The sequence below is a fragment of the Coregonus clupeaformis genome, chromosome 26 (assembly GCF_020615455.1).
Source record: "Coregonus clupeaformis isolate EN_2021a chromosome 26, ASM2061545v1, whole genome shotgun sequence".
In the NCBI taxonomy this organism is placed as follows: domain Eukaryota; kingdom Metazoa; phylum Chordata; class Actinopteri; order Salmoniformes; family Salmonidae; genus Coregonus; species Coregonus clupeaformis.
In genome coordinates, this window is record NC_059217.1 from 8,387,501 (window position 1) to 8,400,657 (window position 13,157).

General features: G+C 47.0%; 1 protein-coding gene across 1 annotated transcript in view; it reads right to left on the reverse strand.

Annotated features, from left to right (window-relative positions):
• LOC121540173 (E3 ubiquitin-protein ligase SH3RF1) overlaps positions 1-13,157 on the reverse strand; it is a 72,567-nt gene that overhangs the window by 25,054 nt on the left and 34,356 nt on the right. Inside the window, exon 3 of the mRNA XM_041848837.2 lies at positions 1,621-1,896. Coding sequence (XP_041704771.2) covers positions 1,621-1,896 — 276 coding nt within the window. The remainder of the gene's footprint in view (positions 1-1,620; positions 1,897-13,157) is intronic.

Below are 13,157 nucleotides of genomic sequence, written 5' to 3' on the forward strand. Positions count from 1 at the left end.
TATGTCGTATGTGGTAAGTCTAGTGTTGTCGCGATACCAAAATGTTACTAACGATACCATACCAGGACAAGTATCGCGATACCAAGTAGTATCACGATACCACGGCGGGAAAATTCTACGTTATGCACATGTGCTACACAACAAATCTGTCACTGATATTCACACTTCTACACAATACAACACATATTGAATTTAACTTCACACTGTTCATTGTATAACACAGAATGGCTAATTTGCCCATATTTGCAAAGGTCTACCTGTGATTTGGCTGGAGGAATGGAAGGAATAGACTTGCATAATGATCTGCATGTCATTGTGGCAGTAAGGGGAAAACACTGCATGAAACCTTCTACTCTTCAGTTAACACAGACACACACTCTCCCTTCCCTCACACTCTCCTTCCCTCTCTCTCTCTCTCTCTCTCATAAGCACACACACCACTCTCTCTCCCACAAACATACACACACTGCTCCCAACTTTTTTTTTAAACTTTAGGCACCAAACAGAATGTAAGGAGCACCAGAAAAACATATTTTTTATATAGTTATGCCTACCTTTGAATAAACATCTCATGAGTGGTTGTAGCCTCTGTAGCTCAATTGGTAGAGTATGGCGATTGTAACGCCAGGGTAGTGGGTTCGATCCCCGGGACCACCCATACGTAAACATTTATGCACACATGACTGTAAGTCGCTTTGGATAAAAGCGTCTGCTAAATGGCATATTATTATTATTATTATTATTATTATGAGTGGCAGAACCTTTTCCTTTCTTCCTGTGCCAATCAAATTTGCCTGGACCTACTGTAAAGTTACCAGGTTGTTAGCTAGCTAGGTAACATGACTGAACATTTCAAACCAATAATTAGCGGGCCAGGATTAGTTTAAAACATCCCGCGACATGGTTTGTGAAATTATATCAAATGTGCGTGAAATCGCGAAGGAAGAAAAAAAGCTAGCTCCGGTTATATGAGTCAATTTTATTTCAAACCATTTGAGTTAGAGACTAGACATTTGCTATGCTGTTGCAAAGCGGTTTTTCTTCTCTGACACTGCTGCGTGACAGCGAACTTGCAAAGCCTATAATCAGACTGGCCTGTGCTCTTGGGTATATCAGGCATGAAATTATATACAATATATCAACTTTGCTTCCTCTGTGTGCTGCTCCAATGTAGCAAATGTAACAACAGAAGACTGATCAGGGTCTCCATCCCCACTCACCATCAAGGCTATATTATATATTAAAAAGTGATGGAGGAATAGATGTGCAGGAAGAGCAGACTGAGAAGCAGGTGAGTGAGGGCTGGTAGGGGATGCGGCTGGCTGATCACAGCTGCCACAAGTGATATGCGCATGAAAGTGAAGTGGACATTATTGGACCGGTGCATACAAGAGACTAATTGCTGTTGCTTCAAAAATTCAACTGACTTTATAAACATTTTATAACAGGCGCCAGTGGGTTCTTTAGATCGGTAGGGCCGAAAAAGTTGGTAGGATCATATGAAACGGTATTACGGTATTCTAAAATGTTGGTATCATAAGTATCATGATGTTTTGGTACCATGATATTACAGTGGTATCGGTATACCGTGCAACACTAGTAAAGTTGTCTAGAACTCACCTTAGTGAAGGGCAGGCAGTCCTTGTCTGCCTCCTTGTCTTTCAGCTCAAAGTCGTAGAGGGCCTTGCACTGTGGCGGGGGCTGCGGCAACGGCTTGATGATCTGGACAAAGTTGGTGGGGAAGAAGCCGTGGACTCCGCCAATCTCCCCGTGGTACCAATTCTCATCCACTTGGCGTCGCAGGATGATGATGTCACCCTTACTGAACTTGAGGTCCCCAGGTTCCTTGCCATCATAGTTGTACAGGGCCTTGGCACAGGCCAGCTGGGGTACACCCTGGAGAGGGAGAGGGAGGGAGAGAAGGAGAGATGGAGAGAGTTCAGGCTAGATCCAAAATATCAGGACTGATGGAGCACCACTCCAGAAGCACATACATTTTTCAAAACCCAGAGAAGTGTAACTTTGAAGATCGGAGCCACTAGGGACAAGAGCACAGTGAGGGGTAGTAGTGATGTTCACTCACACTCACCACACATGAGGGAATCAGGAATAAACAACCCAATAAACCAACCTGACTTGGGCAGAGGAACACTTTCAGACAGACCCCAACACCCTCACTCACCGCTAGCATGTCATCACTCCCTCAGTGAATCATCGGCTTCCTCCAGTCACCACTCTCACTGACATTCACTCTGTTTCTCTCTAACCGAGAAAGAGACTCAAACCAAGTACCTAAAAGAAGCTCAGCCCAAAACAGACACCAGTTACTATGGAAACCAAAGGAAGATAAAAGTGTGTAGGCCTACTTGTTATGGGAGCAGGAAGAAAGAAGAAGCAATAAAGAGACACGAAAACTGCATTCCCAAAACAAGGAGTAAACAAAAGCTGCATCTGTCTGAGTGTGTGTGTGTGTGTGTGTGTGACACCGAATGTGTCTTGTTGGGGCCCCTTTAAGTGAGAAAGTCTTTAAGTGAGAAAGTCTGCAGTACAGGATCAGAGTGAGAGTGTGATGAGCTTGGGTGTCTCTGTGGCTGGCTGGCTGTGTATGTGTAATGCAGCAGTCTAAATGCCTTGGGCCTAGCCCAGTTCTCTTACACAGGAAGGCTTGGTGGTCTCGACCTGCTAGTCTGGAGCCCTGAAAGGACCATTCAGGGGTGACAACACAGAGAGGGGACCAGGGGGATCAATGAGCCCCATTCAGGATGGCTGTCCAAGAGGAGGGCACCCGTCCAAAAATCCTCTACCCCCCCCCTTCCTATCCCTCCCTGTACTCTGTTAGAGGCCTTTAGAAGTGCTCAGAATCACAATCATTACCAACAGTGTCTGGATCTGAACACTGACAGGAAAGAAACTAGGCATTAAGGAGAGAACGGGAGAAAGATACAGTCAAAGGTAAAGAGAAATAGGGAAAGAAAAATGGGCGACAGAAAAAGAGAGACCTGAGAGAGAGAGCTGAGAGAGAGAGAGCTGAGAGAGAGAGATCTGAGAGAGAGAGGTGAAAGTGGAGTTTGGAGCAGGCAGGCGCTGTGGTCTTGTTAAAGGCTAATGAAGTGTTTAGCGGCTGAGACGAGAACGAGAGTACAGAACACAGAGCTGTGATACTGAGCCAGGGTGACATTACCCCGCTGCACACAATCACACAGCCCTGCTTGGACCTGGGCCCCGCCTTGCCAGGACCTCACAGCCAATCACACGCTGCACAGGATGGTCAGGGCTAAGGAGGGGGGCAGGGGGAGTGAGAAGAGAGGGGGGGGAGTGAGAAGAGAGGGGGGAGGGGGAGTGAGAAGAGAGGGGGGAGGGAGGAGGAGAGAGGGGAGGGGGTAGAAGAGAGGGGAGGGGAGTGAGAAGAGAGGGGGAGGGGAGGAGAAGAGAGGGGGAGGGGGAGAGAGAAGAGAGGGGGGGAGGGGGAGTGAGAAGAGAGGGGGAGTGAGAGGGGGGGGGAGTGAGAAGAGAGGGGGCGGGGGAGTGAGAAGAGAGGGGAGGGGGAGGAAGAGAGGGGGAGGGGGAGTGAGAAGAGAGGGGGCAGGGGAGTGAGAAGAGAGGGGGGAGGGGGGAGTGAGAAGAGAGGGGGAGGGGGTAGGAGAAGAGAGGGGGCAGGGGGAGTGAGAAGAGAGGGGGGAGGGGGAGTGAGAAGAGGGGGAGGGAGTGAGAAGAGAGGGGGAGGGGGAGGAGAAGAGAGGGGGAGGGGAGTGAGAAGAGAGGGGGAGGGTAGAGAGAAGAGAGGGGGTGAGGGGAGTGAGAAGAGGAGGGAGAGAGAGGGGAGGGGAGTGAGAAGAGAGGGGAGGGGGAGGAGAAGAGAGGGGGAGGGGGAGTGAGAAGAGAGGGGGAGGGAGTGAGAAAGAGAGGGGGCAGGGGAGAGAGAGAGGGGAGGGAGAGAGAGAGAGAGGGGGCAGGGGGAGTGAGAAGAGAGAGAGGAGAGAGAGAGAGGGGGAGGGGGAGTGAGAAGAGAGGGGGAGGGGGAGTGAGAAGAGAGGGGGAGGGGGAGTGAGAAGAGAGGGGGGGGAGTGAGAAGAGAGGGGGAGGGGGAGTGAGAAGAGAGGGGGAGGGGGAGGAGAAGAGAGAGAGGGGGGAGTGAGAAGAGAGGGGGGAGGGGGAGTGAGAAGAGAGAGTGGGAGGGGGGGAGTGAGAAGAGAGGGGGGCAGGGAGTGAGAAGAGAGGGGGGAGGGGAGTGAGAAGAGAGGGGGGGGGTAGAGAGGGGGAGGGAGAGAGAGAGGGGGGAGGGGGAGGAGAAGAGAGGGGGAGGGAAGAGGGGGAGGAGTGAGAAGAGAGGGGGGGGGGGAGTGAGAAGAGAGGGGGGGAGGGGGGAGAGAGAGAGAGGGGGAGGGAGGAGAGGGGGAGTGAGAAGAGAGGGGGGAGGGAGGAGAAGAGAGGGGGGAGGGGGGTGAGAAGAGAGGGGGAGGGGAGTGAGAAGAGAGGGGGAGGGGGAGTGAGAGAGAGGGGCAGGGGGAGTGAGAGAGAGGGGGGAGGGAGTGAGAAGAGAGGGGGCAGGGGAGTGAGAAGAGAGGGGGGGGAGGGGGAGGAGAAGAGAGGGGGAGGGGGGAGTGAGAAGAGAGGGGGGGCAGGGGGAGTGAGAAGAGAGGGGGGAGGGGGGAGTGAGAAGAGAGGGGGCAGGGGAGTGAGAAGAGAGGGAGAGGGAGAGAGGGGGGGAGGGGGAGTGAGAAGAGAGGGGGGCAGGGGGAGTGAGAAGAGAGGGGGGCAGGGGGAGTGAGAAGAGAGGGGGCAGGGGGAGTGAGAAGAGAGGGGGGCAGGGGAGGGAGAAGAGGGGGGCAGGGGGAGTGAGAAGAGAGGGGGGAGTGAGAAGAGAGGGGGCAGGGGGAGTGAGAAGAGAGGGGGGAGGGGGAGTGAGAAGAGAGGGGGGCAGGGGGAGTGAGAAGAGAGGGGGGCAGGGGGAGTGAGAAGAGAGGGGGGCAGGCTGCACGCTGCTGCTCTAGAACTGGGCCTCCTTTGAGGGGAAAGCAAGCCTTTGAGTCAGGGAGGTTTGTGATCTAAATACACATTAATGCCATTTGTTTAAAAATAACAAAACAGGTTGTGCAGAAGAGGGTCGAGGAGATCCAAACAAAGGACAAACTGATATAAAAATGTGTACATTCAGACTATTCGCCTCATTTTCATGACATGGCTGTTCGTTAGCCAAATTTAAGGCCGCTACACACTTCATGCAAGCGCAGTGACTGAGCGTCGCTTTCTACGTAGTTCTATGTACCTTTGTTTGGCTAAAATTTTGGAATGGACCGTATAGGACGCTCGGTTTGCGTAGGGCCCTTTAAACTCAACAATGGTCAGTACTCTAGACACTACATAACAACTACAGTCAGTGTATTGAGTATTGCCTTTAATCTCCTCAAACCCAGTGCTCTGCAGTCCAGAAGTGCTTTCCACAAACACAGTCACAGACTCTCTCCCTCTGTCGACACCCCTCTTTTGGCCTCACACAAGAGGGGCTGTCAGCAGATTTCCATTTCCCTGTTTCACCCAGTTTGAGAGATCGAGAGATAGCGTAGAGTCGGGGTGGTGGGGGGGTTGAAGAGAGGGAGGGGGCTTCTGAATGGAAGAGTTGGTCTGCATGAATGAGATGGAAAAAGGAGGGGGGGTCGTTTCCGTTTTGTAACCATGGAAACAATGCTAATGTGTCTGAACTGGACCAACATGAAGGAGTCTAATCCAGGCTTCAGTCCAGTCCAAACAACTGGCCGTCAGCCCTCCCGCCATGAGTGTGTTAGTCACTGTATGACTGGGTTTCACAATGTACCAGTTTATGCCAATGCCTGCTTGTGTATAAAAGGGGGAGAGCATCCCCACCCCCACACAAATGGTACAATCCAGCTAGTCTCTTTTTAGAGAGCGAGAGACACTGTCCCTGTGTTTTTCTGGCTTTTCACCCCCATCCGGAACAAGGCAGACAGACAGAACATCTTCCCTGCTCCTCAGCTCAGCCTCTCAGCTCCCACAGATAAAGCCTTGTTACGTGTGTGTTGAGGTGGCTGGGGCTCACTTCCCTTCCCTTCCCAGGGAGAGCAATGAGATGGAGATCGATAGATACTAAGGCTTTAATTACAGCCAAGGGAAGAAGGAGAGCTCTCTCTCTCTCTTTCCCTTCCTCCCCCCTCTCTTGCTCCAGCCCACATTAACAGCTGCTCTGAAAGAAATGTTTAATGGAAGTCATCATTCATCAGCATAACTTAGTATCAAACAGAGCAGAGCAGGGAGCTTTATCTCACTATTGCACCTCTAATAAGAATCTGACTTCAGGCTACAACTAATCACTTCTGCCCCGGTTATAGATTTAAGCACATGATTAGATAGTACACCATCACAGACCTACTGAGTGTGTGGTGGAGTGGGAGGACTATGGTTGAACAACAAGTACACACACTTCCACATCATGCATGAGTGGCTGACTACACCAACACACTATTCTGATCCACAATGCACACCTATACGCTCTCTAATTTGCAGAAAATGTGTTTGTGTGCGTGAATGTGCAATAACAGTAATAATGTTATTGCACATGTCTGTGCAAGGCAGGGATCAACTAGATTCAGCCGTGGGCCGATTTCTTTCTTGAGCGGATGGTCAGGGGGCCGGAACATAATTACAAATGATTTGTAGAATGCAAATCCAGTCCAAACAGATATAATATTTGACAAAAAAAAAGATAATTTCAAACCTTGTTTACATTTGTATACGATCACATATACACTATATATACAAAAGTATGTGGACAGCCCTTCATATTAGTGGATTTGGCCATTTCAGCCACACCTGTTGCTGACAGGTGTATAAAATCGAGCACACGGGCATGCAATCTCCATAGACAAACATTGACAGTAGAATGGCCTTACTGAAGAACTCAGTGACTTTCAACGTGGCACCGTCCTAAGAAGCTACCTTTCCAACAAGTCAGCTCGTCAATTTTCTGCCCTGCTAGAACTGCCCTAGTCAACTGTAAATGCACTCTGAAGTGGAAACGTCTAGGAGCAACAACGGTTCAGCCAAGAAATGATAGGCCACACAAGCTCACAGAACGGGACCGCCGAGTGCTGAAGCGCGTAGAGTGTACAAATCATCTGTCCTCTGTTGCAACACTCACTACCGAGTTCCAAACTGCCTCTAGAAGCAACGTTAGCACAATAACTGTTCGTCGGGAGCTTCATGAAATGCATTTCCATGGCAGAGCAGCCGCACACAAGCCTAAGATCACCATGCGCAATGCCAAGCGTCGGCTGGAGTGGTGTAAAGCTCACTGCCATTGGACTCTGGAGCAGCGGAAACGCCAACTGTAAAGTTTGGTGGAGGAGGAATAATGGTCTGGGGCTAGGCCCCTTAGTTCTAGTGAAGGGAAAACATAATGCTACAACATACAATGACATTCTAGACGATTTTGTGCTTCCAACTTTGTGGCAACAGTTTGGGGAAGGCCCTTTCCTGTTTCAGCATGACAATGCCCCTGTGCACAAAGCGAGGTCCATACAGAAATTGTTTTTATTGAGATCGGTGTGGAAGAACTTGACTGGCCTGCACAGAGCCCTGACCTCAACCCTATCGAACACCTTTGGGATGAATTCGCCCAACATCAGTGCCCGACCTCACTAATGCTCTTATGGTTGAATGGAAGCAAGTACCCACAGCAATGTTCCAACATCTAGTGGAAAGCCTTCCCAGAAGTGTGGAAGCTATTAGAGCAGCAAAGGGGGGGACCAACTCCATATTAATGACCATGATTTTGGAATGAGATGTTCAACGAGCAGGTGTCCACATACACTAAATGACCAAAAGTATCTCTGATATTCGTGGAAATACTTTTGAAAGAGATTTCCAAAATTGAAATCAATTGGAGCTGATTTGCTGGTGTTTTTACAGTCTAATATGTCCCCCCCACCCCCCCAAAAAAAACAAAAGAAACTTGGGGGGCCAAATAAAATCACCCGCGAGCCAGAGTCGGCCCGCGGGCCGCCAGTTGGGGAACCCTGGTGTAAGGCAATATTGTCTGGCATCCTACCTTCAAAGATAATGCAATTAGACCTGAGTGGAGTGCTAAGTGGATTTGGCTGTAATAGTGTTCACTTCCACAGCATCAGATCATTACAGAATTACAGCACTATCCTGCTCCAAAGCACAGCCAGATGTCAACAACCAGACAACTACACAAAACACTACATGCATACAAACACACGCAGAAAGACAGACAGGGGTAAGCTTAGGTCACTGCCTGTGGACTAGACTAACCCTAACCATATCCTAGCCACCAATGACGACTGCAGCACTATATATATTTTTTTGCCATTTTAACTGAGCAATCATAGGCTGTAAATCTGGCATTTACATTTTTACAATTTAGTCATTTAGCAGACGCTCCAGAGCGACTTACAGTTAAGTGAGTGCATACATTTTCATACTGGTCCCCCGTGGGAAACGAACCCACAACCCTGGCGTTGCAAGCGCCATGCTCTAACAACTGAGCTACACGGGGCCCTGATTTATATTTACTGTAGTAGATTATGAAGAGAATGTCTGCTGCTCATCCACAAAGCTACTCTACCGAGTAAAGGTAAGCCTACTGTTTAGAACTGCCATAGACGGCCATCGGACACACAGTCCTTTGACAGGCTACAGGTGCCTTTTGGGAAGTGAGGTCTATGCAGATCATAGACATAAAACCCTTGGCCAAAGAAATCTCCAGTCTCCAGTTTGGGAGGCTTGAGGACTGTAGTGGCTCTTCTTCCAGACAACAAGTCTTCATTTCCAGCCAGACCTCCTGTCTCTCCCCCCTGGGCTCGGTCTTCGTCAGCCACCCTGACCCCCCTCCCCCCAAGCCAGAAAGATCCCAGACATTCCTGGAGGGAACAGTATCTTCCTCCAACCAGCACGTGGCATTCTGTCTTCATTTACACAGAGACACTGTGACAAGATCCTGAGGCCCATTGTCGTGCCATTCATCATCCGCCATCACCTCATGTTTCAGCTTGATAATGCATGGACCCATGTCGCAAGGATCTGCACACAATTCCTGGAAGCTGAAAATGTCCCAGTTCTTCCATGGTCTGCATACTCACCAGACATGTCACCCATTTTTGGGATGCTCTGGATCGACGTGTACGACAACGTGTTCCAGTTCCCGCCAATATCCAGCAACTTCGCACAGCCATTGAAGAGGAGTGGGATAACAGCCTGATCAACTCCATGCGAAGGAGATGTGTCACGCTGCATGAGGCAAATGGTTGTCACACCAGATACCGACTGGTTCTCTGATCCACGCTCCTACCTTTTTTTTTTTTTTTTTTAAAGGCATCTGTGACCAACAGCATTCGGAAAGTATTCAGACCCCTTGACTTTTTCCACATTTTGTTACGTTTCAACCTTATTCTTAAATGGATTAAATAAATAAAATATGAATCAATCTACACACAATACCCCATAATTACAAAGTGAAAACAGGTTATAAATGTTTGCAAATTTATCAAAAATACAAAAAAGAAATACCTTACATACATAAGTATTTTGACCCTTTGCTATGAGACTCCAAATTGAGGTCAGGTGAATCCTGTTTCCATTAATCATCCTTGAAATGTTTCTACAACTTGGAGACCACCTGTGGTAAATTCAATTGATTGGACATGATTTGGAAAGGCAGACACCTGTCTATATAAGGTCCCACAGTTGACAGTGCATGTCAGAGCAAAAACTAAGCCATGAGGTCGAAGGAATTGTCCGTAGAGCTCCGAGACAGGATTGTGTCGAGGCAGAGATCTGGGGAAGGGTACCAATGTCTGCAGCACTGCAGGTCCCCAAGAACACAGTGGCCTCCATCATTCTTAAATGGAATTAGTTTGGAACCACCAAAACTCTTCCTAGAGCTGGCTGCCCGTAACAAAATGTGGAAAAAGTCAAGGAGTCTGAATACTTTCCCAGTCATGTGAAATCCATAGTTTATGGCCTGATAAATTTATTTAAATCGACTGATTTCCTTATTAGAAATGTAACTCAAGAAAATCTTTGAAATTGTTGCATGTTGCATTAATATTTTTGTTCAGTGTAGTTTAAATAGAGGAGGAGGGAGTGTATGAAGTACAGGTTAATTTGAGCCAGTCAGAGTAGGCAGGACAAAACAGTATTTGTGATTTCTGATAGGTTATATCAACCAAATAAATCAAATCAAATAAATAAATCACATCATGACGAAAAACGCTAACCTGCAAATATCGTAAAATATATTTTGATGTGGTGAAATACTATTTGAGATACAGTGCCTTCAGAAAGTATTTATACCCTTTGACTTAATACACATTTTGGAATTCAAAATGGATTACATGTATTTTTTGTCTCACCTGTCTACACACAATACCCCATAATAACCAAATGAAAACACAGTTTTAGACATTTTTGCACATTTATTGAAAAGGAAATACAGACATATCTAATTTACATACGTATTCACACTCCTAAATCAATACTTTGTAGAAGCACCTCAGGCAGCGATTACAGCTGTGAGTCTTTCTGGGTATGTCTCTAAGAGCTTTGCACACCTGGATTGTACAGTATTTTCACACCATTCTTTAAAACAAAATCTTCAACCTCTGTCAAGTTGGTTGTGATCATTGCTAGACAGCACATTTTCAAGTCTTGCCATAGTTTTTCAAGCTTATTTAAGTAAAAAAAACTGTAACTAGGCCACTCAGGAACATTAAATGTCGTCTTGGTGAGCAACTCCAGTGTAGATTTGGCCTTGTGTTTTAGGTTACTGTCCTGCTGAAAGGTGAATGTCTACCAGTGTCTCAGAAAGCAGGCTGAACCAGGTTGTCCTCTAGGATTTTGTCTATTCCGTTTCTTTTATGTGTTGGGTACAGAGATAGTGGTCATTAAAAAAATCATGTTAAAACACTATTATTGCACAGTGAGTGCATGCAAGTTATTATGTGACTTAAGAAATGTTTTATTCCTGAACTTATTTAGGCTTGCCATAACAAAGGGGTTGAATACTTATTGAATCAAGACATTTCCAATTTTCATTTGTAATTAATTTAAACAAAATTCTAAACAACGAATTCCACTTTGACATTATGGGGTATTGTGTGTAAGCCAGTGTCACAAAATCTCTATTTAAACCATTATAAATTCAGGCTGTAACAACAAAATGTGGAAAAAGTCAAGGGGTGTGAATACTTTCTGAGAGCACTGTCAATCACCCATCGATTGAGGGGGGAATGTTTCATTTTGGAATGTTGCATTTTGATACGGGGGTCACCAAAACAGAAAGAGAAATGCAACACTGTTTTGTCAATCACTACTATCGATTATCACATTGAAATCAATTGCGTGAGGGGGGGAAATGAGGTTGCACATCCTGTTAATACTAACACAGCTCAAAAACCACATGCAATCTGGGAATAATGTGTACATCACTGGTTAGAGGACAATTTGTAGAAGACAGCCATCTACATTTAGAAGGGTTTCATTTCTATTCAAGTGGGTTGCCAACGCAGTAAGTGTAATGCTTCACCATCTGGCAGTCCGATGGACGAATCTGGCTTTGGGGGATGCCAGGAGAACACTACCATAGTGCCAACTGTAAAGTTTGGTGGAGGAGGAATAATGGTCTGGGGCTGTTTTTCATGGTTCGGGCTGGGCCCCTTAGTTCCAGTTAAGGGAAATGTCAACAGTACAGCATACAATGACATTCTAGATTATTCTGTGCTTCCAACTTTGTGGCAACTGTTTAGGGAAGGCAGCCCTTTCCTGTTTCAGCATGACAATGCCCCCGTGCACAAAGCGAGGTCCATACAGAAAAAGTTTGTCGAGATCGGTGTGGAAGAACTTGACTGACCTGCACAGAGCCCTGACCTCAACCCCATCGAACACCTTTGGGATGAATTGTTACGCCGACTGCAAGCCAGGCCTAATTGGCCAACATCAGTGCCGACCTCACTAATGCTTGCGGCAGAATGGAAGCAAGTCCCCGGAGCAATATTCTAACATCTAGTGGAAAGCCTTCCCAGAAGAGTGGAGGCTGTTATGGCAGTAAAGGGGGAACAACTCCATATTAATGCCCATGATTTTGGAACGAGATGTTCGACAAGCAGGTGTCCACATACTTTTGGTCATGTAGTGTATGACATAGCCAATGACTATGCACCGAGTATACCAAACATTAGGAACACCTTCCAAATATTGAGTTGCGTGCGTGCGTAAGCCCTGTTCAGCAAGTATGCTATAGCCAGATGAGAGTTGTGTCTCCGGCGCTAGCTTAGGCTACTTTTAAACCAGTAAAACACAATTTTCAACAGCGCATAAAAAAATAAAAGACCTAGCAAATTACATTGGTTGTCACTCAAGTAATAATGCCTAATATTGCGCAAGCCATTTTTACAAACATTTAAATGCTGACAGTGACAAGCAGATGTGCCCGATCAGGAATAGGCCTTCCTCTCATTGGTCAGCGCGTGAAGCGGCGCACAACTCGCAGTTTGGCTACTGATATCGCCTGGGGTTGTTCGGCAAAATTACTTGTAGATCAATGAATGCCAACACAATGACATGCTTAGTTCGACACTGAAGGAGAGGACACAGGTAGAAAGAAAGTAATGAGCAAAACATTTTTGTGAACTGGTGATTTGGGACATTTGAATTGATTTTCTGACCGATGCATGCTACATTTGGAGCGGTTTGGGGTCCCGCGGACCGATGGACTCATATCTTAAACATTTGAACTCGGGACGGATGCGTATCGGTGAATCGTTACATCCCTCGTTCCAACAACGGTTGGTTGTCACTGCTATTTAAGTGATAGTTTGACTGTCAAGTCTGTGTATTGGTGTGTGGCCAGCGACCTTTATAGAGAGATCCCCCCCAAATTATCGGTGCTATTTGAGAAAGAAAATGATGGCTGCGTTCTAAGTCATGCAACCCCCAGCGAGTATGACAAAATCAACAGTATCAAACCAAAGACATTGCTCTGTTTTAAGCAACTGATAGTGTCATCTTGTTGACTAAACTTTTACACTAACATCACCCATCGGAGGTAAAGACAATGTTTAATTCCCCCCAATTCGATGTGGTCAAAACGCCAGCTGTCCACATCATGGAAAGTAGCGTAATAT